Genomic DNA, 22,663 nt, shown 5'->3' with positions numbered 1-22,663 from the left:
GTGAGAGGGCTGTAACATATTAATTAAGTTGGTAACATGAAGACTAGTTGTTTTTTCATCACAAGGGTATCACTTACCAATAACATTGACTTCAATCTCTCCAAAGGCACTGGTCACATCATTCTCCAGGTGCAGAGTGTATGTGCCTTTGTCTGGACGCACACTTGGAGCCACTGTCAGTTCTGTGTAGGTGCTCCTTGTAACCATGGACACACGGTCACCAGCAGTGAGCTCTTTATCACCACAGCTCCACTTGGCGGTGGGTGTGGGATATCCAAGAAGAGGGACGCGGATAACAAGTGGATGAGGAACAATGACCTCTAGGCCATCCTTAAATCCACTGAGGTCCATGGAAGGTCCAACTAAAATGAAAAAACAACATTATGTTAACAACCACATTAAATATTTGCATTTTGTATTTATTAAAAAACAAACAAATTATGTTCTAGTATCTATTTTCTTTGTTTTAAGTTAACGTTGAATAACAACACACCATGACAATCGTCTGCCAAGAGAGGTCCAAGCTTATCAGCTGGATCTGAAACTCCAGCTGCGTTCTCTGCACACACTCTGTAGTGGTACTGCATCCCCTGCTTCAGTCCAGATACCTAGGACAACAACAAAAGTAAATCAGTACAATGTAATGAGGGAGGGGAATCAATAAAAATGACAGTACAAATTGAACAAACTGGCAACAAGCATATTTCACTGCTTGAAAAAAGAAAGTGGCAATTACCTTGTAGTTAAGGTCCTGACAGAGCCTGGCATTGCATCTGAGCCACTTGTCTGTTCCATCCTCACACTTCTGAATAATGTAGCCAGTGATCATGCTTCCTCCATTGCTGGCGGGGGTCTCCCATGTCAGCTGGACAGAGTTCTTTGTCTGGTCAGTGTAGTTGAAGTTCAATGGTGGGCTTGGTTTCTCTGTAATATATTTGAAAGTGTTCAACTGTTATCTATGCCACATAAACATTGGGGTCAGTTGGTCAGAACAACCTTATCTTGACTCACCAATGGGGTCCATGATCTTAACTGGATCGGTGGCAGCACTTGGTTTGCCAATGCCAGCCTTGTTTTCGGCTTTGACACGGAAGATGTATTCCTTGTTCTCAACGACATCAGTGAGAGTGGCTGTGCGGTCCAGAGCCTTGGCGATCATAGCTACCTCCCAGCTCACAGAGGTCCTGTCACGGAACTCAATGATGTAGGAGGTGATCTCAGATCCGCCATCAGACTTTGGTTTTTCCCAGGAGACTGTGGCTCCAAACCTGTTCACGATGCCAACCACAACGTCCTCAGGTGCCTCTGGCACATCTGAAGTAAAAACAGAGAGAAAGATTTTTAAAGATGATTATTTGTTTAGCTTTTCTTTCACCCCCCTTTTCTCCCCAATTTCATGGTATCCAATTGTTAGTTGTTACTGTCTTGTCTCATCGCTACAACTCCCATACGGGCTCAGGAGAGACAAAGGTTGAGAGCCATGCGTGCCTTAGACCACTGCACCACCCGGGAGGCCCTATTTGTTTAGCTTTTGATGCTATAATGGTCATAGGACAGCACAGTACAGTTGTACTTAGTATTGGGAAAATTCATGCATTTGTATTCTACAGTAGTCAAGTATTGCTTACCAAACTTATTCTTGGCCTGGACAGCTTCGTCTGTCTCCACAGTGGGTCCACTGCCCACTCTGTTGCGAGCACATACTCTGAAGAGGTACTTGTTGTCCCTCTGGAGACCGCTAACAGAGTATTCTGGAGCGTCAGCACGGTCAGTGGCAAGGGTCCATGTCTTGCGCTTGATATCACGCCTCTCCACCACATATGCAATGATCTTGCTGCCACCATCACTCTCTGGCTCTTCCCAGGCCAGGCTGACCTCACCGTCGGCAGTGTCAACCACTTTGAGGTTCTTCACAGGTCCAGGGACATCTGGAGATCACAAAAACATTAATGGCCAACTTTTCAAGCAATCCTGAACTATCTTACTACTGTAATCCATTAGATGATTTTCAAAAAGATTAGAACCATAACAGTCCTAGACTTACCAATAACATCCAGATTGATGAATGCCTCTCCCTGTCCATGTTTGTTCTTGATGACGATCTTGTACCTGCCTTGATCTGTCTTTTTGGGGCTCTTCAGCCTGTATTCTGTCTTGTCTGCGGAGGTGTCAATGTTCTGCACAGGCAGGCTAACTATGTCGAAGAACCACTCAGCCTCTGCACGAGGATAGGCATCGTAGGGGATCGCCATGACAAAAGGCTTTCCAGCGTCTGTGACCAGGTTCTGATCAGTTGTCTTGATCTTTGGCACAGCTGTGATGGAAAATTACAAGTGTGAATACAAAACAACCGTTTACACAGAGAAGTGTTCAAGAGTTCAGGATGTTGACTCTGACATACCTGCCAGTTCCAGCTTGGCTCTGGCATCCTTCTCCTTGGCAACGACTCTGTACTCTCCTTGGTCCCGAGGCCTGACCTCACACACCTGGAGTCTGTGGACCTTGCCCTCGCTCATCATCTGGTACTTGTCACCCTGGACGATGATCATGTTGTTCCTCATCCATTTGACCTCAACTCTGTCTTTGTTGAGCTCCACCTCAAACACAATATCTGAGCCTGGAGGCTCAAACACATCCTGAGGTGGTCTGACGATCTCAACTGGGGTCTCTGTGAGAAAGAACAACATAATACATCAGGATAACGAATCTCCCAAAGCGTGATTGTGTATTAGAAAGCATTAGAAAATTAACAACTTACCTTCAACAAAGAGGCGGGCCCTGGATCGCCTGTCTTCCAGGCCGCAGGCATATTCACACTCATCGTCTGGTCTGCACTTCTTGATCTTGAGTTTGCAAATCCTGCCATCTTTCTCAAATGAGTATCTGTCAAAACACAAGCAAGACAACTTTTTCAGACCTTTCTATTCAATACTCATAACGTTATCAACACACAACCATTCAATCAATGGGAAATTTGTACCTGGGTCCCTCTCTGATCTCACGACCATTCCTGTACCATTTAACAACAGCCTTCTCTTTAGACAGCTTGCAAGAAAACTCAGCATCCTCAAACTCAGTGATGGTCTGGTCTTTGAGTGGTGTGGAGAAGTCAGTGGGAGCTTCGTTGAGGATCAGCTCAGCAGTGCACTTGTCATCACCAGCCATGGCGGTGTATTCACCCTCATCGTCCATGACACAGTCCTTGATGGTCAGTGTGTGCTTATCTTTCTCCACACGGTACAGGATTCGTTTGCTCATGGTGATCTCCTGACCAGCCTTCATCCATTTGATGGTGATATCAGGTCTGTTCACCTTGCAAGTGAAGCTGATGGTCTTCTTCTCTTGTGTCTCACAGTCCTCAAGAGGCTCAATAATCTTGAGCTTCTCCTCTGTGAATTCACATGATAGACAAGTTAGTTCCTCAATAACATCCTACAGTATTTGTATCCAGCAAAATTAAATAAGTTATTGTATTTACCTTGTACTTTGGCATTGGCATCGCTCTTGGCATGTTCACCACGATGATTTGTCAATGTAATAGTATACGTGGCTTCATCTGCCTTCTGAGCACCCTTGATCCTCAGAGAGAACACGTTGTCTTTCTGGATCATGACAAACTTGCTGCTCTCAAACATGGTCTCCTCGTTCTTCAGCCACTTAGCTTTAGCTCCCTCAGTGTTCACCTCACAGTTGAAAATTATTTCCTGTCCTTCCTTCACTTGCATATCCTTGATGGGTGTGATGATTCTGAGTTTCTCTGTTGAGAGAAAAAAACAGTGTCAGCAAAACTACAGTTTTCTATTAGACACAGAAGACAGCAATAAACAAATTATGCAGTATTTGTACAAGTACCCACCAATGACAAACAAGTCAGCTGAGGCTTTGGTAGTCCCAATGAAGGCGACATAGCCTCCTTCATCATGTGGTGTACAATTCTTCACTATCAGTGCTCTTCTCTTGCCATCACAGACAACGTCATACTTATCTCCAGATACAATCTCCTTGTCACCCTTGAGCCATTTGACTTCATAGGTGTCTTTAGAGACTGAGCAGACAAATTCAGCCTTTTCTCCCTCAACCACCTCAAGACTCTGAGGCCTGGCAATGAACTCCGCAGCCAGTTCTAGAAGAACAATAAAGCAAGATGAGTGGAGATGCATATCATTTGTATCAGCAGCTTAACCTGCACTCAAACATATGCCCATCATTTATATAATTTTTAAGAATGTATATGTTTTCAATTTACAGCTCAATTTACAGCTCTGATTTCTTTACCATTCAGTGTTAATGTTGCAGATGTCTTGGCGTTATGCAGTCTGCAGTTAAACTCTCCAGCGTCTTCCATCTTAAGATCTTGAATAATGAAGATTCTCTTCCTTCCATCCGTGACCTGTTCATATCTTCCTCCTTCTGGCAGTTCCTGGTCTCCCTTCCACCAGGTGACCTCAGCGCTGGCCTTCGACACTTCACAAATCATTTTCACACTGTCTGTTTCTGTTCCCTCCACATTAGACAGGTTCTTGGTAAACTTAGCCTCTTCCTCTGCAAGGAGAAGATATTGTAATCAGTCAAATATGTGGTTGATGGTATAGATATGAATCTCCTAGGTACTGAGAATGAAAACAAAGCCTTACCAATAACTGTCAGCATGCCAGAGGACTTGGAGGTCTTAGCATCACATTCGTACTCTGCTTCATCATCGAAGACTGTCTTGGTGACCACAAGGATACGTTTGACACCACTGGCAATGATCTCGTATTTCTTTCCCTTTCTGATCTCGCTGCCGTCCTTGTACCATTTGACCTGTTTGAACAGACAACAATATATCATCAGAATTCTTGTGTGTGTAAACCAATGATAATTGATTCCTCTGTTTTCATTTAGGTAGAGCTGATGATTTTAAAGTATTTTCATTCATAATCACTTACCTTGGCATTTTCACGAGACACCTCACACTCAAATCTGGCATTTTCCTTTTCTTTGACCTCAACATCATGGAGTGGCTTAGAGAACTCAACATGTGGAGCTGTAAGCAAAAATATATATTATATACTCTCTAAAACTCTTCTTGCGAATTCTGTTCATTTGCAATATTTATTTTTGTTGAATCATTATTTTACTTACGTTCAACATTCAGGAAAGCAGAGGTTTTGAATTCTTTAGCATCACATGTATATGTCTTTGAGTCATCTAGAGTACAGCCATGAATGATGAGTCTTCTCTTTCGGCCATCAACAATAAGGTCATATTTCTTAGTTTTGCGGATCTCCTGTGTGTCTCTGAACCACCTGACCTCAGCGTTTTCCCTGGAGACTTCACACTCCAATGAAGCAGTGGCCTCTTCCTCAACTGTCTGGTCCTCCAGAGGTTTGGTAAACTCAACTGGTGGCTCTGTAAAGCAGGAGACCATTATATTAGTTGCAATATAGATATACAGTGCCCTCAGAAAGTATTCATACTCCTTGACTTATTCCACATTTTGTTGTGTTATAAACTGAATTCAAAATGGATTAAATATTTTTTCTCTCACCCATCTACACACAATACCCCATAATGACAAAGTGAAAACATGTTTTTAGAATTCTTTGCAAATGTATTGAAAATAAAATACAGAAATATCTCATTTACATAAGTATTCACACATTTGGCCGTGATTACAGCTTTGAGTCTTTCTGGGAAAGTCTCTAAGAGCTTTGCACACCTCGATTGTACACTATTTGCACATAATTTTTTTAAAAAATTCCTTTAACTCTGTCAAGTTGGTTGTTGATCAATGGTAGACTGCCATTTTCAAGTCTTACTATAGATTTTCAAGCCAATTTAAGTCAGAACTGTAACTAGGCCACTCTGGAACATTCAATGTCATCTTGGTAAGCAACTCCAGTGTATATTTGGCCTTGTGTTTTAGTCTATTGTCCTGCCGAAAGGTGAATTTGTCTCCCAGTGTCTGTTGGAAAGCAGACTGAGCCAGGTTTTCCTCTAGGATTTTGTCTGTGCTTAGCTCTATTGCTTTTTATCCTGAAAAGCTCCCTAGTCCTTGCTGATGACAAGCATACCCATACCATGATGCAGCCACCACCATGCTTGAAAATATGAAGAGTGGTACTCAGTTATGTGTTGTGTTGGATTGGCCCCAAACATACGTGTTGTATTCAGGACATAAATTGTATTTCTTTGCCACATTTTTTGCAGTTTTACTTTAGTGCCTTGTTGCATGTTTTGGAATATTTATATTCTGTACAGGATTCCTTCTTTTCACTCTGACATTTAGGTTAGTATTGTGGAGTAACTACAATGTTGTTGATCCATCTTCAATTTTCTCCTATCACAGCCATTAAACTCTGTTTTAAAGTCACCATTGGCCTTATGGTGAAATCCATAAGCGGTTTCCTTCCTCTCCAGCAACTGAGTGAGGAAGGACGCCTGTATCTGTGTAGTGACTGGGTTTATTGATACACCATCCAAAGTGTAATTTTTATTTGTATTTTTATTTAGCAATAGGTATCCTTCTTTGCATCACGCCCTGATCTGGTTCACCTGTCTTGTGCTTGTCTCCACCCCCTCCAGGTGTCGCCCATCTTCCCCATTATCCCCTGTGTATTTATACCTGTGTTTTCTGTCTGTCAGTGCCAGTTTGTCTTGTTTGTCAAGCTTACCAGTGTTTTGTCCTGTCAGCTCCTGTCTTTTCCCAGCCTCTCTATTTCTCGCCTTCCTGGTTAGTGACCCTTGCCCGTCCTGACCCTGAACCCACTCGCCTGACCACTCTGCCTGCCCCTGAGCCTGCCTGCCGTCCGGTACCTCTGCCCCTATCTGGATTTCTGAACTCTGCCTGACCTGACCCTGAGCCTGCCTGCCGCCTTGTACCTTTGCCTCTGTTTGCTGCAATTAACGTTGTAACTTCGACAAGGTCTGCACTTGAGTCCTACCTGATTCCTGATACTTTCTGATTCCTGATACTTTGCGAGACATTGGAAAACCTCCCTGGTCTTTGTGATTGAATCTGTGTTTGAAATTCAAAGCTCAAGTGAGGGACCATACAGATAATTGTATGTGTGGGGTACAGAGATGCGGTAGTCATTAAAAAAGAATGTTACACTATTATTGCACACTTATAACTTATAATGTTACATTTTTACTCCTGAACATATTTAGGCTTGCCATAACAAAGGGGTTAATACTTAACCCTTATTAACTTAATAACTTAATACTTATTAACTTAAGACATTTCAGCTTTTCATTTTGAATGAATTTGTAATGATTTTGAAAAAAATATAATTCCACTTTGACATTATGGTGTATTGTGTGTAGGCCAGTGACACAACATCTCAATTTAAAACATTTTAAATTCAGTCTGTAACTGTCACGGATCCCTCCGGAACTTTCATCATGCACACCTGTCCCCTATTCCCACTGATTAGTATTTGTATATATGTGCCCTTTGGTTTCCATGGTCTTGTCAATTATTGTTACAATGTCCGTTGGTGCGTCTGAGTATCTGTGCTGTGTGTTTTGGGCTTTCGTGCCCTTGATGATGATTCCGGGTGTAGTCCCGTGTGTTAATCATCATGTGCGCATGTGTATTTATTCTAGGTACTCCTCGCTCTTTTGTTTGGGTTTCAACCCTGTGTTTGTTTGGTCTTCGCCCCCGTGCCTTTATACGGCACTTCGTAATTTGGGCTTAATAAAAAAACTATTACGCATTCCTGCGCCTGTCTCCCGATCCTTCATGCCAACGTGACAGTAACAGAACAAATGCTGAAAGAATCAAGGGGTGTGAATACTTTCTGAAGGCACTGTAGATAAATTAACTGCACCCACACTTATGTAATTGATCTTCTTCCATTTGAAAATATCTGCATGCCATGCTTAACTAGACAAACAAATGTGTGCTAACATGTTTAATAACAAGGACCAGTTTCAGGGAGCTCTAGTGGTATGTCAGATCATCTCCATAATGATTTAACAAATATAACCTACCCCTGACAATGAGTTTGGCCTGGGTCTTGAAGTCCTTTGCAGTGAGCCTGACTTCCCCAGCCTCTGTCAGCTTGACATTTCTGATAGTTAGGCTGTGTCCTTTGCCTTCTGCTCTGGTGACCACCTGAGGAAATGAAACAGTTCAATATGTATGTAAGCCTTGTCTGAGCCAGAACGGCCCATAGGGCAGCGGTCTTTCTCCTGTATCTGTAGAGTGAAGCAGCTTTAAGTACACCACCTGGACGCCAGTCAAACAGATTGATAAAGCCTGATTAATTGTCTTGATTACAAACATGTAACGCGTTGTTAATGACCTATTTTACAGTTATGAAATATTACAGCAAAAGTGCAACACTTGGGTGGCTCACCAATACTTGGGTGGCTCACCAATACTTGGGTGGCTCACCAATACTTGGGTGGCTCACCAATACTTGGGTGGCTCACCAATACTTGGGTGGCTCACCAATACTTGGGTGGCTCACCAACACTTGGGTGGCTCACCAATACTTGGGTGGCTCACCAATACTTGGGTGGCTCACCAACCCTTGGGAGGCTCACAAACACTTGGGTGGCTCACCAACACATGGGTGGCTCACCAATACTTGGGTGGCTCACCAATACTTGGGTGGCTCACCAACACTTGGGTGGCTCACCAATACTTGGGTGGCTCACCAATACTTGGGTGGCTCACCAACCCTTGGGAGGCTCACCAACACTTGGGTGGCTCACCAACACTTGGGTGGCTCACCAATACTTGGGTGGCTCACCAACACTTGGGTGGCTCACCAACCCTTGGGAGGCTCACCAACACTTGGGTGGCTCACCAACACTTGGGTGGCTCACCAATACTTGGGTGGCTCACCAACACTTGGGTGGCTCACCAACACTTGGGTGGCTCACCAATACTTGGGTGGCTCACCAACACTTGGGTGGCTCACCAACACTTGGGTGGCTCACCAACCCTTGGGTGGCTCACCAACACTTGGGTGGCTCACCAACACTTGGGTGGCTCACCAACACTTGGGTGGCTCACCAACACTTGGGTGGCTCACCAACACTTGGGTGGCTCACCAACACTTGGGTGGCTCACCAACACTTGGGTGGCTCACCAACACTTGGGTGGCTCACCAACCCTTGAAGCTGTTAAAAATAACTCAAGCAACGCTCACAGGAATGAACAGTCAAATGTTATCTCGACACAGATAATGCTGCACAATGACCTGAAGTGTCGATGTCCTTATATGTTTAAAATATGTTGGTGACAAAAATATGTATTGTATTTCACTTGTGATTATTATGACTGAGGTAGGTGGGGTAGGTGGGTTGTGAACATATGTTTTATATTATAATAACATATAATTTGAAGAGCACATTTTCCACACTCAATGCGCCTAAGGTAAAAACAAAACAAAGACTGTCAACAATACATTAAAATATAGATAAACAATCACAATACATCAAAACATGACCTACTAATGCAAAACATAGACATTAAGCAGATTAAGCAAATACAAATGTAAAGCTATCTTGGTCTTTAGCTTGGTAGGTATTTAGTTGCATTTTAAAGGAAGAAATGGAAGCTGCCTCCACGACATGTGCAGGTACAAAGTCAATTATTAAGCATTGTAAAGTATTATACTGTAGTTTATGTGAATGCAAGTTGTACTGTACTTACTCACTTTGCTCTAAAGATGTGGAAAACATTTACTTAAAGTGATTGTAATGACTGAGGTAGTCATAAATCATTTGTAAAGCCAACAAAGAGCTGAATAATATTGACATTTGTAAAGTCAATTATAAAGTATTAGTTGAATTTGCATACATCAATTCATAAAGAATATCTGCTTATGCAGCAGTTTATGTGAATGTAAATTCTACAGTACTTACCCTTTCACCTAGCTCCATCTTGGTGCTTCCCAAGAACCATTCGACAACGATTCCTTCATAAGTAAGTTCACAGTCGAAAGTGGCGGTCTCCCCGGCAGTAACAGTAACATCCTTGAGAGGCCGCATAAGCCCTATACTCCGCGCTTCAGATCGAGGAGAAGACATGGTTAGTTGACTGACTCATAAGAAACAAGTCCTTCTTTCACCAGACATCTTTGTATCCCAATTCTTAACAGGCATATTCTCCTTGGTCCCTAAACTACCAGGACAACTAAGGGCTGGAGGGAAAATTGGGTTATCATGGACTGTCCTAGTTATTTGCATTTAGAGTGTCTTCTCACTGTGAATGTTGTAGCTCTACCAATCATAACCACTGACCACCTACTCCAGATAAGGCACGAGGCTTCTAAAATAGCCACAACACCTGATTGGACAACAGCTCTCCCTTGCTGAGCTTTAGTATCTTTTGCCGTCAGTCAACTAGCAAAATGGTGGAGTACAACTTGCACTCCCAGAATGTACTACTTGCCGTACAAAAAGTTACTTGTCAGAGGAAAGCCATAATATTTAGTCAAAATTAAAATGTGTGTATGTATGATGTGTCATAGGATTCTCACCTTTAACTCTGAGCTGAGCATTGGATTTAGCATTGGCAGCCTGGAAGTCGACACCTCCGGCCTGATCCATGCGAACGTTGTATAGGATAAGGACATGCTTTGTACCCTCCTCCTTAATCTCACAGTCCTGAAAACACAGATCACAGAAACATCAGTCACTACATAATACAACCAAATAAATGGTCTTGTTCACATGGGCTATTTCAAATAAATCAGTCAATACCACTTACAGGAGACTGATGAAGGGCCTCTCCTTTGAGTTTCCAGTGACCGTGGACATCATCGGCAGAGATCTCGGTCTCAAACTTGGCAATTTCAGTTTCTGTCACTTCCACGCTGTACAGTGGACGAACAACCTTAATGTCACGCTCCTCAATGTCCAGCCTGGCTGTGGTTTTATCAGAACCACAATCGCAAGTGTACTCTCCAATGTTGCCCTTCTCGGCTTTCTTCACTGTCAGCAAACGCCTCTTTCCATCGGTTTTAATGATCAGATTCTTGCTAGGCATGATCTCCTGGCCGTCCTTGAACCATTTCACCTCAGCAGAGGTCTTGCTAAGTTCACAAACCAGCATCACTTCGTCCTTCTCAACGGCAGTGTAGTCTTGCAGTTTTGTGACAAAGTAAGGTTCTCCCTCTGTCAAGCACAAAGAGGAAATTATGAGGAAATGTAAAGTTATGTTTAACTGCAGGCTTTATGTGAATTAAATGACTCAAACTAAATGACACCACAGTTCAATCAATAGCTTACCAAGAACAGTGAGCATGGCCTCAGAGCTCTTGCCCAAGGCTTCCACTTTGATCATGGATGTGTCATCAATGGACACCTGCTTGAAAGTCAAGGTGTGCATTTTGCCATTGTCTGACATGTGCACAACCTTGCTGGGGTGCAGACGGACGTCGTTCTTGTACCAGACAACAGAGATTTTGTCATGTGACAGTTCAATACTGAACTCTGCTGTTTCACGCTCCTTCACTGTGACATCCTTGATGGGCTTGACAAACTCAAGGCGTATACCTTATCACAAAAAAAATCACCATTTTATTAATACAATATTTTCTTTATTTATTATTTGATTATTTCAAAACATCCATGATCTCAATAATTACCTTGGATAACTAGTTTTCCTGTGGTCCTCTTGTCCTCAGCCTCAAATATGTATTTAGCTTCATCCTCATATGCAGCCTTTTTGACCACCAGAGTGTGTATCTTTCCTTCATGGATAATCTCAAACTTGTCATCATTTTCCAACTCCTGAGATCCCTTGAGCCAACGGAAGGTCTTGGTTGGTCTTGAAATCTCAACCTCAAATCTTCCCTCATCTTTCTCATACACTTGCACATCACTCAAAGGTGTGATAAAGGTCAGTGGCAGTTCTGGAATAAAACCAATAGGCAGCATATTATAGTGGATTGAATATCAGTCGTTCTACTATTTCAATTGTGAAAAAAGGTGAAGAAATGAGAAAATAGATCAGAAATAGAAATCTTACCTTTCACTTTCAGGTTGGCTGTACACTTAGCATTGGCAGCTGTGAATCCAACCTCTCCTGTCTGGGAGACCTTGCAGTTGTATAATGTGAAAGTGTGCTTGGCACCATCCTCAATGATTTCAATATCTGGGGAAGGTGAAAGGGTTTCTCCCTTCAGTTTCCACTGGCCATGGACATCATCTTCAGAGATTTCCACTTCAAAACGAGCGGTCTCGCCATCGAAGAGCTCAACACCATACATTGGGCGAGATACCTTGATATCACGAGCTGCAATTGCACAGGGGAAAGAGGGCAATTAATTGAACCAAGAAAACAAAAACAATCTTTACTATTAGATTTTATGATTGTAAAAATGAATTGACTCACCTTCAATGCTAATGGTTGCCATGGTCTTGTCCGTATCACAATCACATAGGTATTGTCCCTTGTCTTTTCCTTCCACTTTCTTGATAGACAACGTTCTTTTGTTGCCCTCAGCCCTTATGGTTACAATCTTAGAGGCCTTAATTTCAGTCTCATTATGGTACCACCTCACAGGGACATCTTTGCTGAGTTCACAGTCCAGAGTGACCTCGTCCTTCTCGACTGCGGTGTAATCCTGCAACTTCACTGTGAAGTATGCGTCACCCTCTGGAAAAGGAAAATATTTTATCAATTGCTGTAGATCAAATAACAATAACACTCTCGAATGATGCCTTCTCTCCATGTTGCAAAGCATAGGAGAACAATGTAGAAAACAAGAGATGAACAAAGAGCCATAAAGAGGACAAAGAGAATGAAAGAAAGAGGTACAGAGTAGGGGTTACCTAGCACCGTCAAGTTTGCCGTTGAGGGAATTCCTTTAGCCTCTGCCTTAATCTGGCAGGTATCATCTAGAGTCAACTCCTTGATTTCTAAGGTGTGTTTCTTTCCTTCAAAATGGATGAGCACGGTCCTGCTCACATGGAGTTTGATTTCATTTTTGTACCATGTCAGGGGTACCTTCTCATGAGAGAGCTCAACCTCAAACCGAGCTGTTTGACCTTCCTTGGCAGTCTGGTCCTTTAGTGGTGTTATGAATTTGAGCCTCATACCTACAATATATTAGTTGAGTGCATAACAGTGTTACTGTCTTTGCCCAATAAACAGTCTTGTTGCCCAGTAAGATAATGAATCAATAAAGAATTAAGATGCCAACATACTAAAAGCAGCTCATATCTAACACAAAGCCAGATCAAAGATTCAGCACCATGTAAAACAGAAGAGTTAACTGAGAATCGTTTCAGCCAGTACTTACCCTCCACAGTCAACTGGGCTGTTGACTTTTTGCCCAAGACTTCAATAGTGTATTGTCCCTCATCATCAAATTCACTGTTGTTTATGACCAATATATGTTTCTTTCCATCATCAATAATGTCATATTTATCGCCTGTCGACAGGATGTCTGACCCCTTTAACCACATGACTTTAGGCACATCCTTTGTGATAGTACACTCAAACATAGCCTGTTTCTTTTCAGGTACAGACACGTCCTTCAAGGGGACTGTGAAGTCCATTTCCAGTTCTGTGAGGTATGAATAATGATTAAGTTTGACTGACGCATTATCCATCTTCCTTTGGATCACAGAGACTTTACAAACACATACAGTATATGACAGTATATATTGTTCATTTTTGACACTTTCTTACCTGTGACTGTGAGCACCCCACTCGTGATAGCGTTCAGAGCTTGATAAGACACTTCGCCACACTGGTCAAGCTGAGCATTTTTCAGAGTGAGGAAACGTTTCTGGCCCTCAGATTTGATTTCAACCATCTAAAAATGTAAATAGAATTTGAACAAAAGTGTAAATACATCAACATTTAAACAACATGTACGGTACATATTTCCAATCATTGTGGTTAGAATCCAGAAATATATTAAAGTCAAATTATATGTCTTACCGGTGATCTTTGCAGGACTTGCCCTTTAAGTTTCCATTCTCCAGCCACATCCTCTTCAGATATTTCAGTTTCAAACGTAACCTCCTCTTTCTCAACAACCTCCATACTGGAGATAGGCTTCAAGATCTGAGCTTCACGTTCTGTAAAAGTATCAAAAATATTTTAAAGGATTCACTTCATGTTTATTTTATTTAAAACCTTATTTTACCAGGTAAGTTGACTGAGAACACATTCTCATTTACAGCAACGACCTGGGGTATAATTACAGGGAAGAGGAGGGGAGATGAATGAGCCAATTGTAAACTGGGGATGATCAGGTGACCGAGATGGTATGAGGGACAGATTGGGAATTTAGCCAGGACATTGGGGTTAACACCCCTAGTCTTACGATTAGTGCCATGGGATCTTTAGTGACCACAGAGAGTTAGGACACCTGTTTAACATCCCATCCAAAAGACAGCACCCTACACAGGGCAATTTCCCCAATCACTGCCCTGGGGGATTTATTATTATTTCTTTTTTTACACCAGAGGAAAGGGTGCCTCCTACTGGCCCTCCAACACCACTTCCAGCAGCATCTGGTTTCCCATCCAGGACCAACCCTGCTTAGCTTCAGAAGCAAACCAGCAGTGGGATGCAGGGTGGTATGCTGCTGGCAAAGGCTATCATGTAGATAGCGTTAGTGGACAACATAACATGCAATTGCAGACCGTAACATAACATACAAGTAACATAACATAGAATGTGCAACCAACCTCCAAGAGTCAGGTTAGCTGTGTATCTGCGGCCTTCCACCTCCATGGCATATTGCCCAATATCATCAGGTGATACTTTCTTAACTATGAGAGTCAGTTGTTTTCCTTCTTTCTTGACCTCAGTCTTGTCAGTGGGATCATTAGGAATCTCCTTGTCGCCATGGAACCACTTCCAGTTGGGGGTTTCTTTGAAGAGCTCACATTTGAAAGTGGCAGTGGCCTTGGGTTTCACATGCTGATCTCTTAATGGTTTCTGCAACCAGTCTCTGATAATTTCTGTAAAATAAAATCAAAATTAATATTGAAAAAATGGCTCCTTCTCATGTAGCCAAGACACAACAAACATGAGAAGACAGGCACAGGACTACAATCCACAAAAAAAAACAAAGCAGGGAAAGTCGAAGACCAACTAGAGACGATCCACAGGAACTGAGTAAAATGGGGGTCTCCTGGCAAGAGGCAAAAGCCCTCACACAGAAAAGAGTGAGGTGGAGACCCATGGTAGACCTCCTACAGTGCCTTGCAAATGTATTCACCCCCCTTGGTGGTTTTCCTATTATGTTGCATTACAACCTGTAATTTAAAGATATTTTTATTTGGATTTCATGTAATGGACATACACAAAATAGTCCAAATTGGTGAAGTGAAATGAAAAGAAATGACTTGTTTCAAAAAATTCAAAAAAATGGAAAAGTGGTCCGTGCATATGTATTCACACCCTTTGCTAGGAAGCCCCTAAATAAGATCTGGTGCGACACATTACCTTTAGAAGTCACATAATTACTTAAATAAAGCCCACCTGTGTGCAATCTAAGTGTCATATGATCTGTCACATGATCTCAGTATATATACACATGTATATAAAAGGCCCCCAGAGTCTGCAACACCACTAAGCATGGGGCACCATGAAGACCAAGGAGCTCTCCAAACAGGTCAGGGGCAAAGTTGTGGAGAAGTACAGATCAGGGTCAGGTTAAAACAAAAATTTTAAACTTTGAACATCCCACGGAGTACCATTAAATCCATTATTAAAAAATGGAAAGAATATGGCACCACAACAAACCTGCCAAGAGAGGTTCGCCCACCGGAACTCACGGACAAGGCAAGGAGGGCATTAATCAGAGAGGCAACATTGAGACCAAAGACAACCCCGAAGGAGCTGCAAAGCTCTGCAGCGGAGAACCACTTTAAGCCATACACTCCACAGAACTGGGCTTTACGGAAGAGTGTCCAGAGAAAAGCCATTGCTTAAAGAAAAACATAAGCAAACACGGTGTTTGCCAAAAGGCATGTGGGAGATTCCCCAAACATATGGAAGGTGGCACTGGTCAGATGAAAATGTAGCTTTTTGAACATCAAGTAAAATGCTATGTCTGGCGCAAACTCAATACCACTCATCACCCCGAGAACATCCCCAACACCACACCATCATGCTGTGGGGACGTTTTTCATCCTCAGGGCCTGGGAAACTGGTCAGAATTGAAGGAATGATGGATGGCACCTTCTAGCAGGACAATAACCCTAAGAATACTGCTAAAGCAACACTCGAGTGGTTTAAGGGGAAACATTTAAATGTCTTGGAATGGCCTAGTCAAGGCCCAGACCTCAATCCAGTTGAGAATCTGTGGTATGACTTTAAAAAATGCTGTACACCAGCGGATCCCATCCAACTTGAAGGAGCTGGAGCAGTTTTGCCTTGAAGAATGGGCAAAGATCCCAGTGGCAAGATGTGCCAAGCTTATAGAGGCATACCCAAAGAGACTTGCAGCTGTAATTGCTGCAAAAGGTGGCTCGACAAAGTATTGACTTTGGGGGAGGGTGAATAGTAATGCGCTCTCAAGTTCTTTTTTTGTCTTATTTCTTGTTTGTTTCACAATAAAACATATTTTGCATCCTCAAAGTGCATGTTGTGTAAATTAAATGATACAAACCCCCCAAAAAATATATTTTAATTCCAGTTTGTAAGGCAACAAAATAGATAAAATGCCAAGGGGGTGAATACTTTCGCAAGCCACTGTATGCTTCCAAAGGGGACAAGAGGATGAAGTCAAGTATGTCAAGCTATGTAGCAATTACACAATGTTTTCCCCGTGCTTATGAATAGGCTAGTAATGCATTATTTAGATTGGTTAAATGAATTGCTCCTAAAATGATTAGTGCATTTGTTTAGTTACAAATATAGATATTCTCCTGTACATACCAATGATTTTGACATCTGTTTTAGTCCTGATGTCATCACACTCGCAAGCGTAAATGCCAGCGTCGTCATCTCCTGTGTCCTGGATTGTAATGGCATGCTGCATTCCAATGACATTGATAGCCACTTTTCCAGGGATGTTTTTAAGAGGGACACCACTCTTCTTCCAGACCACATCTCTCTCTTTGTTCAACTCACAGGTCAGGTACATAGGCTGACTCTTGAGGACCGACATACCATCCTCTTCCAGAGTCTTTACCCACTTCACAGGCAATTCTATGAGGAAAGAAAGTCATATTCCAAAGCATACATCAAATATGACTTATCTTTAAGTAATCAGAAAGGTTGAAAAGAAGTAAAGAAGTTTGTTACACAGAACATGTATGGACTTAGAATAAGTACCTTCTACTATTAGTTTGGCGGTTGTTGTCTTTTCCTTGTTGCCCAGCTTGGCAACACAAGTATATTCACCAGTGTCAGAAACTTGCACATCAATGATGAGCAGTTTGCGATCTTTGCCATCCGAGTAGTACTTGTGTTTTGGGCTCTCTCTTATGTTGGCGTCATCTTTCATCCATGTAGTAATTGCAGTAGAAGGCGAAACCTCGCACTCAAACGTAGCAGAAGCGCCGACTGACTCAGCCTCCTGTAACACTATGTCTTTGAGTGGTCTCGTAAACTTCAGGGGAACTGCTTTGAGCTGGAATCCAAAAGGATTAGCATCTGGGGGTTTGTCTCCTCCAGCACCGGGCTTCAGTCCTCTACCCCGACCACCACCAGGTGAGGGGGTTTGCTTAGCTGAAATCGGAAAAATGTAAATGCATGATAAGTTCAACAACACTACCTTTGCTAAGACGTTTTGTTTTATTTCATTTTTAAGAACTGTATTTTTTCAGTACATGAACGTCAACATAAAACCTCAGAGAGAAACCTCTCTTGGACATGTCGCCAAGGGCAACAAACAAGTGGCATTACCGTATTTCCCAAAGAGGATGAAGAGTATTAAGCAAGTTAACAACACAATAAAACGCTACTATACGGACTATAAGGAAGTAATATACGGACTCAAACATTCAAACACATTTAACATTTAAACAAAATACATAGTTTTCATAGTAAATAAGACAAGATAGGTATGATTACAAACACCTATAAGGGAAACCCATATAAGGATATAGGTTAAAGTCATGATATTTCTGAGCACTTTAAGTTTCTATATCTTTATCACACCCATATTACCAACATGCATGTTTTTGTTTATTCTCACCTTGAATGCCTCTACCTCTACCTCTACCGGCAGCATCCTCTTTTGGTTTCCCATCTGAGTAAAGACAATTGTATGACTTTCTCATTAAGAAATAAAATATATGACTACAACTGGCAAAATGGTTGGACATTACACAGAAAACTGTGAAAGATGGGAAAGATGAATGGATACAAAATGAAGCACCAAGGGCAAGATTATTGGACATGAGAAGATGGCATGGACATAGAGAATTGAAAAAAATGGCAGAAATTGACATGGAGAGCTTGAACACGCTGTAATGGATGTGTACAAGACAATGGAGACAAATATTAGTACATCTAGACAGTGGACAAAAATGACTGACGTTGATACTTGGACTGCACAAAATGTAGACATTAAGATGAGAAGATGAAAACATTAAGATGGACATGGTTGGAAAACACAGTGTGGACATGGACATGGTTGGTCTACATAGAATGAGGACAAGACGTGAGACAAAAAGATGGACATGGATGGAGGTAATGAAAGATGGATGTCTAGCTCGACGATAACTGGACAGATAGATTAATGGATGAATGGAGGATGGATCAGGTGAGACACTTCCTGAGCCACCAGTGGTAAGTTTCAGCAGCCATAATCTCACCTCTGCTGGCACCTGGCATTCCAGGGGTCTCACGTGCATCACCTTCTAAAGGTTCCTCTCCCCAGTCTTCTGTGGACCCAGAACTATCTCGAGGGACAAGTTCCCATCCCCAACCTTCATTGTCAGATTCCAGCTCCTTCTCTGGCTCCTCCTCAAAGACTTCCTCCTCCAACTGAGTTGAAATCTTTCGTAACTGTACAGGGGACAGTTCCTTCATTGCTGGCACCTTCTCTTTAACAGTTTTATGTGGTGCTTCCTCTTCTGGTGATATTTTCTTTGGAACCTTTTTTAGGGTAACACCTTCAAATGAATCTTTAGGTGAAACCTGTCTAGGGAGCTTTTTGGTGCGTTCTGCACTGGGCTTCCTCTCCATAATAATCTTTTCAATTTCTTTTGGCTTTGGTTTTTCAACCTTAGGTGAAGGAGTCTTTTTCAGTTCCACCTTTTTCTTAAGTGTCTCTTCATGCTTTAAGGGTTTGTCTTTTTCTTTTTCTTCTGGTTCTTTAGGCACAAGCTCCACCTTTTTTAATTGTGTTGGTTTTTCCTCTTGAGGACTCTTTTCAATTTTCTTTACAGGTACTGGTTTTGGAGGACTTGGCTTTTGATGAAGAGGTTTTTCAGCCTCTTTCTTCTTCTCAGGCTCCTTCTCAGGCTTCACAGTTTCAGCTTTTGGTGACTTAGAAAATGGCTTCAATTTAACTTCTTCCTTCTCTTGCTCCTGCGAAGGAATTGTCTTCACCTTTGTCAGTGGTTTGTCAAACTCTTCGTGTTCATCTTCAGGAGCTTTGGCCACTGGTTTAAATTTGGCTGCCTGTGGCTCTTTTGTATCCTTTGAGATGGTTTCAGATTTCTTCATAGGAGCAGAAACGGATTCTTTAACTGCTTCATCTCTTTGTGGTCTCTCACTTCTATCATAAGCAGCTCTGGATTCAGTGTCTTTTTTGTCTTTCTCTGGCTCAACAGTTCCCGGTTTAGCAGGTTTTTCAAATGGTTTAAGCTTGACAGTTTCTTGCTCTTTCTCGTCTGATGGCAATTTTGATACCTTCTTCAGAGATAAACTAGGTTGGCCAGGTGATTCTTCTTTCAGCAACTTTGGTGTTTTCTTCAAACCCATTTTCTCCTCTACTTGGACAACTTTCAGAACCTTTTGGGATTTTTTCAGGTGAACCAAAGATTCCTCAGTAGAATCTTTTGATGCAACTTCTTTAGGTTTGTGAAACTCCACCTGTTCAATTGGCTTCTTAACGTATACTGAGGTTCTCTCAGCTATTTCTGTTGTTTCAAACATATACTCCTCTCTCTCGTAACTTTCAACAACTATGGTCCTTGAGGCTTCCTGGGTCGGAACCTCCGGTTCAACTGTCTCTTCTTCTGAGGGTATCTGTGGCACCCTTTTCAGCTTAATGATATCCTGCTCTTCCTCAGTGTCCTTTGAAATTCTGGTCACTTTCTTCAAAGTTGGCATTTCAAGTTTTTCTTCCTTCAGAACAGGAATTCTACCCTTTTTCTTAATAATCGTTGGCACCGCAGTTGTTTTTGCTGAAGTAGTAAGATTTTGTTTAAGACAGAGAGCAACGACCAACAATTATTCATTTGCATCACAAAACAACAAAGGACTCCAATATTAAACATTTTACAGCAATACTGTACACTCCACATTCACTCGGCAACAAAAGATTTAGGACAGTTCACGGGACATATTTTCAAACAGACAAGTTAAACAGACATTTTCCCAAGTAAAGTAAACTGGTATCATGTATTTAAATGAGTAATTCATTGATCAAATGATGAAGCTATCTTTTAATGTTTGATCTCTTAATCTGTTTACTATCTATGTTTTGCATTAATAGGTTAAAAATAATGCTTTGATATATTGTTATTGTGTTCTACCCTTTGATGTATTGTTGCAATCTTACCTTTGCCAGCTCCCCCGGGTGCTGTTACAGGGCCCTTATCTGTAGGAATGTAGGAATGTAAGATTCCAGTTAAGGTATAGGATGAAAATATATTGTAAGGGATTCGGGAAAGCACCCATACGTTTGTGGCTAATAACTAGGATGGGATGTGATAAACTGTCTTATAAGAGGGGAAAATGTACTTCGACACACAGTATAGCTGCACACAATTAACACTGTACATTACACACTCAACATATACACTATACATACATTGGACGTTACCCATGTCATAAAGATTATACACATCTCTTACAGCCACATACATCAAACATGTACTATGTACATATATACACTACAAGAAGCAGGGGTATCAATATTTGGGTTAGAGGAAGAAGTGTGTCATGCAATATGTTGACTTTTGATGATTTGAGCAATGTATTCCTTTTCACATTGGTGAAGACTTTTTGAAATGTAATGACTCTGTAGCAGGTGTGTAAGTACAGGCAGTTGCATGCGACTTACCCCTATTGCCAATATTTTTTGAGAAAAGAGTACTGCATGTACTTACTAGCCTGTACAGGGTAACTACTGTTAGTTATTACACTAGTAGAGTGTAGAAGTGTCTTTACTCTAAGCAAGCAGTATCAAGCATGCACATTTTATTAGAAGTACACACTTCAAGTGAGTAGGTATCATGAGATAAAGACAAACAGATAAACCTCTAAATAGGTTTAAAAGTATGCTGTAGAGTAGACAGACAAACGAAGCAATATAAAATGTGGTTTCTAAGTGCCAGTGTAAAATGCAAGTATACATGTTGTATACATACACATGTGTTCACTCATACTACTTAAGTGCAGCATGTGTGAGGCTCACATGCTCTTAGGAACCTGTCAATAAGAGCAAACAGACATTTGAAGAACACACCATGAATGACAGAAACAAAAAAGACTACCTTCAGGGGGTGAAGCACTAGGTGAAACAGGTGAAGGCGTTTTCATCGGTGGGGAGGATCTCTTTTCAGCTGGTGACATTTTAAATACAAATATGCCAAAGGTCATAATCAGGACAATCAAGAGTGTTTGAGCTAAAATTTGCTCACCAACTACAAACTTTTAATAGAGCAGATAGGCATTAAGAAAAAACTACATTGAAACAAACATCAGAAACACTACCTTCAGTAGGAGACACTGTTTCTACAAGAGGAGCAGGTGAAGGCTTTGGTATCTGAGGTGGTGGGGGGGAGGCTTTCTTCTGCACTGGTTTCACTTTAAATACAAGTATTCTAAGGTCACATTCAAGAACTGACAGCTTGAGCTAAGAGTTGTTAAACAAACACTTAAGAACTGACAGCTTGAGCTAAGAGTTGTTAAACAAACACAAACAGTGACAGAACATAACATGAATGACAAAAACATAAGAGACTACCTTCAGGGGGAGAAGCTTTCTCCACATGGGGGGCATCTGAAGGCTTTGGCTTCGGTGCAGAGATTTTCTTGTCTGGTGTCGCTTTAAATACAAGTACCCCAAGGTCACAATCAAGAACTGACCACTTTGGCCAAAGACTCATTAAAGAAACACTGAAAGAGCAGACTATCATTTGAGTAAAACAACATGCATGACACAAACACACTACCTTCAGGGGATGATACTTTTTCTACATAGGGAGCAGGTGAAGGCTTTGGTGTTGGAGGAGAGATTTTCTTCTCCTCTGGTGGTTCTTTAAATACAAGTACACCAATGTCACATTCAAGAAAAAACTATTGTGGTTTGTTTAAGATTTGTAAACAAACACTGGCACAATGAAACAGATTGAAGAAGATTGAGACATGAAACATTAAGGACAACACTTAGGAAAACACAATACAACAAGAAGATGTAAGAGTTTAGTTTAGTTTTTGATGAAGACGTAAGAGTCCCTTTAGTACCTTGTGGACGAATGGTATCATCTGTAATTGAAACAGGGACCACTTCAGGGGCGACCCTTTGGTCTGGACAAGAAAAAGTATTATGCAATATTTAGACAA

General features: G+C 41.6%; 1 protein-coding gene across 1 annotated transcript in view; it reads right to left on the bottom strand.

Moving 5' to 3' along the window:
• ttn.1 (titin, tandem duplicate 1) overlaps positions 1–22,663 on the bottom strand; it is a 167,902-nt gene that overhangs the window by 93,142 nt on the left and 52,097 nt on the right. The window contains exons 78-115 of the mRNA XM_031805693.1: positions 22,565–22,627; positions 22,273–22,356; positions 22,065–22,145; positions 21,812–21,904; positions 21,592–21,660; positions 20,655–20,693; positions 18,739–20,277; positions 18,117–18,170; positions 17,252–17,647; positions 16,853–17,125; positions 14,653–14,928; positions 13,898–14,037; positions 13,643–13,769; positions 13,251–13,517; positions 12,781–13,047; positions 12,341–12,604; positions 11,975–12,241; positions 11,592–11,858; positions 11,233–11,499; positions 10,712–11,118; positions 10,482–10,608; positions 9,865–10,007; positions 7,978–8,101; positions 5,125–5,391; positions 4,929–5,026; positions 4,635–4,803; positions 4,276–4,542; positions 3,857–4,123; positions 3,479–3,757; positions 2,981–3,389; positions 2,759–2,883; positions 2,402–2,668; positions 2,045–2,314; positions 1,629–1,928; positions 1,012–1,314; positions 737–924; positions 494–608; positions 78–362 (exon numbers count right to left, since the gene is read on the bottom strand). Coding sequence (XP_031661553.1) covers positions 78–362; positions 494–608; positions 737–924; positions 1,012–1,314; positions 1,629–1,928; positions 2,045–2,314; positions 2,402–2,668; positions 2,759–2,883; positions 2,981–3,389; positions 3,479–3,757; positions 3,857–4,123; positions 4,276–4,542; positions 4,635–4,803; positions 4,929–5,026; positions 5,125–5,391; positions 7,978–8,101; positions 9,865–10,007; positions 10,482–10,608; positions 10,712–11,118; positions 11,233–11,499; positions 11,592–11,858; positions 11,975–12,241; positions 12,341–12,604; positions 12,781–13,047; positions 13,251–13,517; positions 13,643–13,769; positions 13,898–14,037; positions 14,653–14,928; positions 16,853–17,125; positions 17,252–17,647; positions 18,117–18,170; positions 18,739–20,277; positions 20,655–20,693; positions 21,592–21,660; positions 21,812–21,904; positions 22,065–22,145; positions 22,273–22,356; positions 22,565–22,627 — 9,243 coding nt within the window. The remainder of the gene's footprint in view (positions 1–77; positions 363–493; positions 609–736; positions 925–1,011; positions 1,315–1,628; positions 1,929–2,044; positions 2,315–2,401; positions 2,669–2,758; positions 2,884–2,980; positions 3,390–3,478; positions 3,758–3,856; positions 4,124–4,275; positions 4,543–4,634; positions 4,804–4,928; positions 5,027–5,124; positions 5,392–7,977; positions 8,102–9,864; positions 10,008–10,481; positions 10,609–10,711; positions 11,119–11,232; positions 11,500–11,591; positions 11,859–11,974; positions 12,242–12,340; positions 12,605–12,780; positions 13,048–13,250; positions 13,518–13,642; positions 13,770–13,897; positions 14,038–14,652; positions 14,929–16,852; positions 17,126–17,251; positions 17,648–18,116; positions 18,171–18,738; positions 20,278–20,654; positions 20,694–21,591; positions 21,661–21,811; positions 21,905–22,064; positions 22,146–22,272; positions 22,357–22,564; positions 22,628–22,663) is intronic.

This window comes from Oncorhynchus kisutch, linkage group LG26, assembly GCF_002021735.2.
Source record: "Oncorhynchus kisutch isolate 150728-3 linkage group LG26, Okis_V2, whole genome shotgun sequence".
Taxonomy (NCBI): domain Eukaryota; kingdom Metazoa; phylum Chordata; class Actinopteri; order Salmoniformes; family Salmonidae; genus Oncorhynchus; species Oncorhynchus kisutch.
Note: the sequence above shows the minus strand (reverse complement) of the source record. Positions and strands in the feature narration are given on the sequence as shown.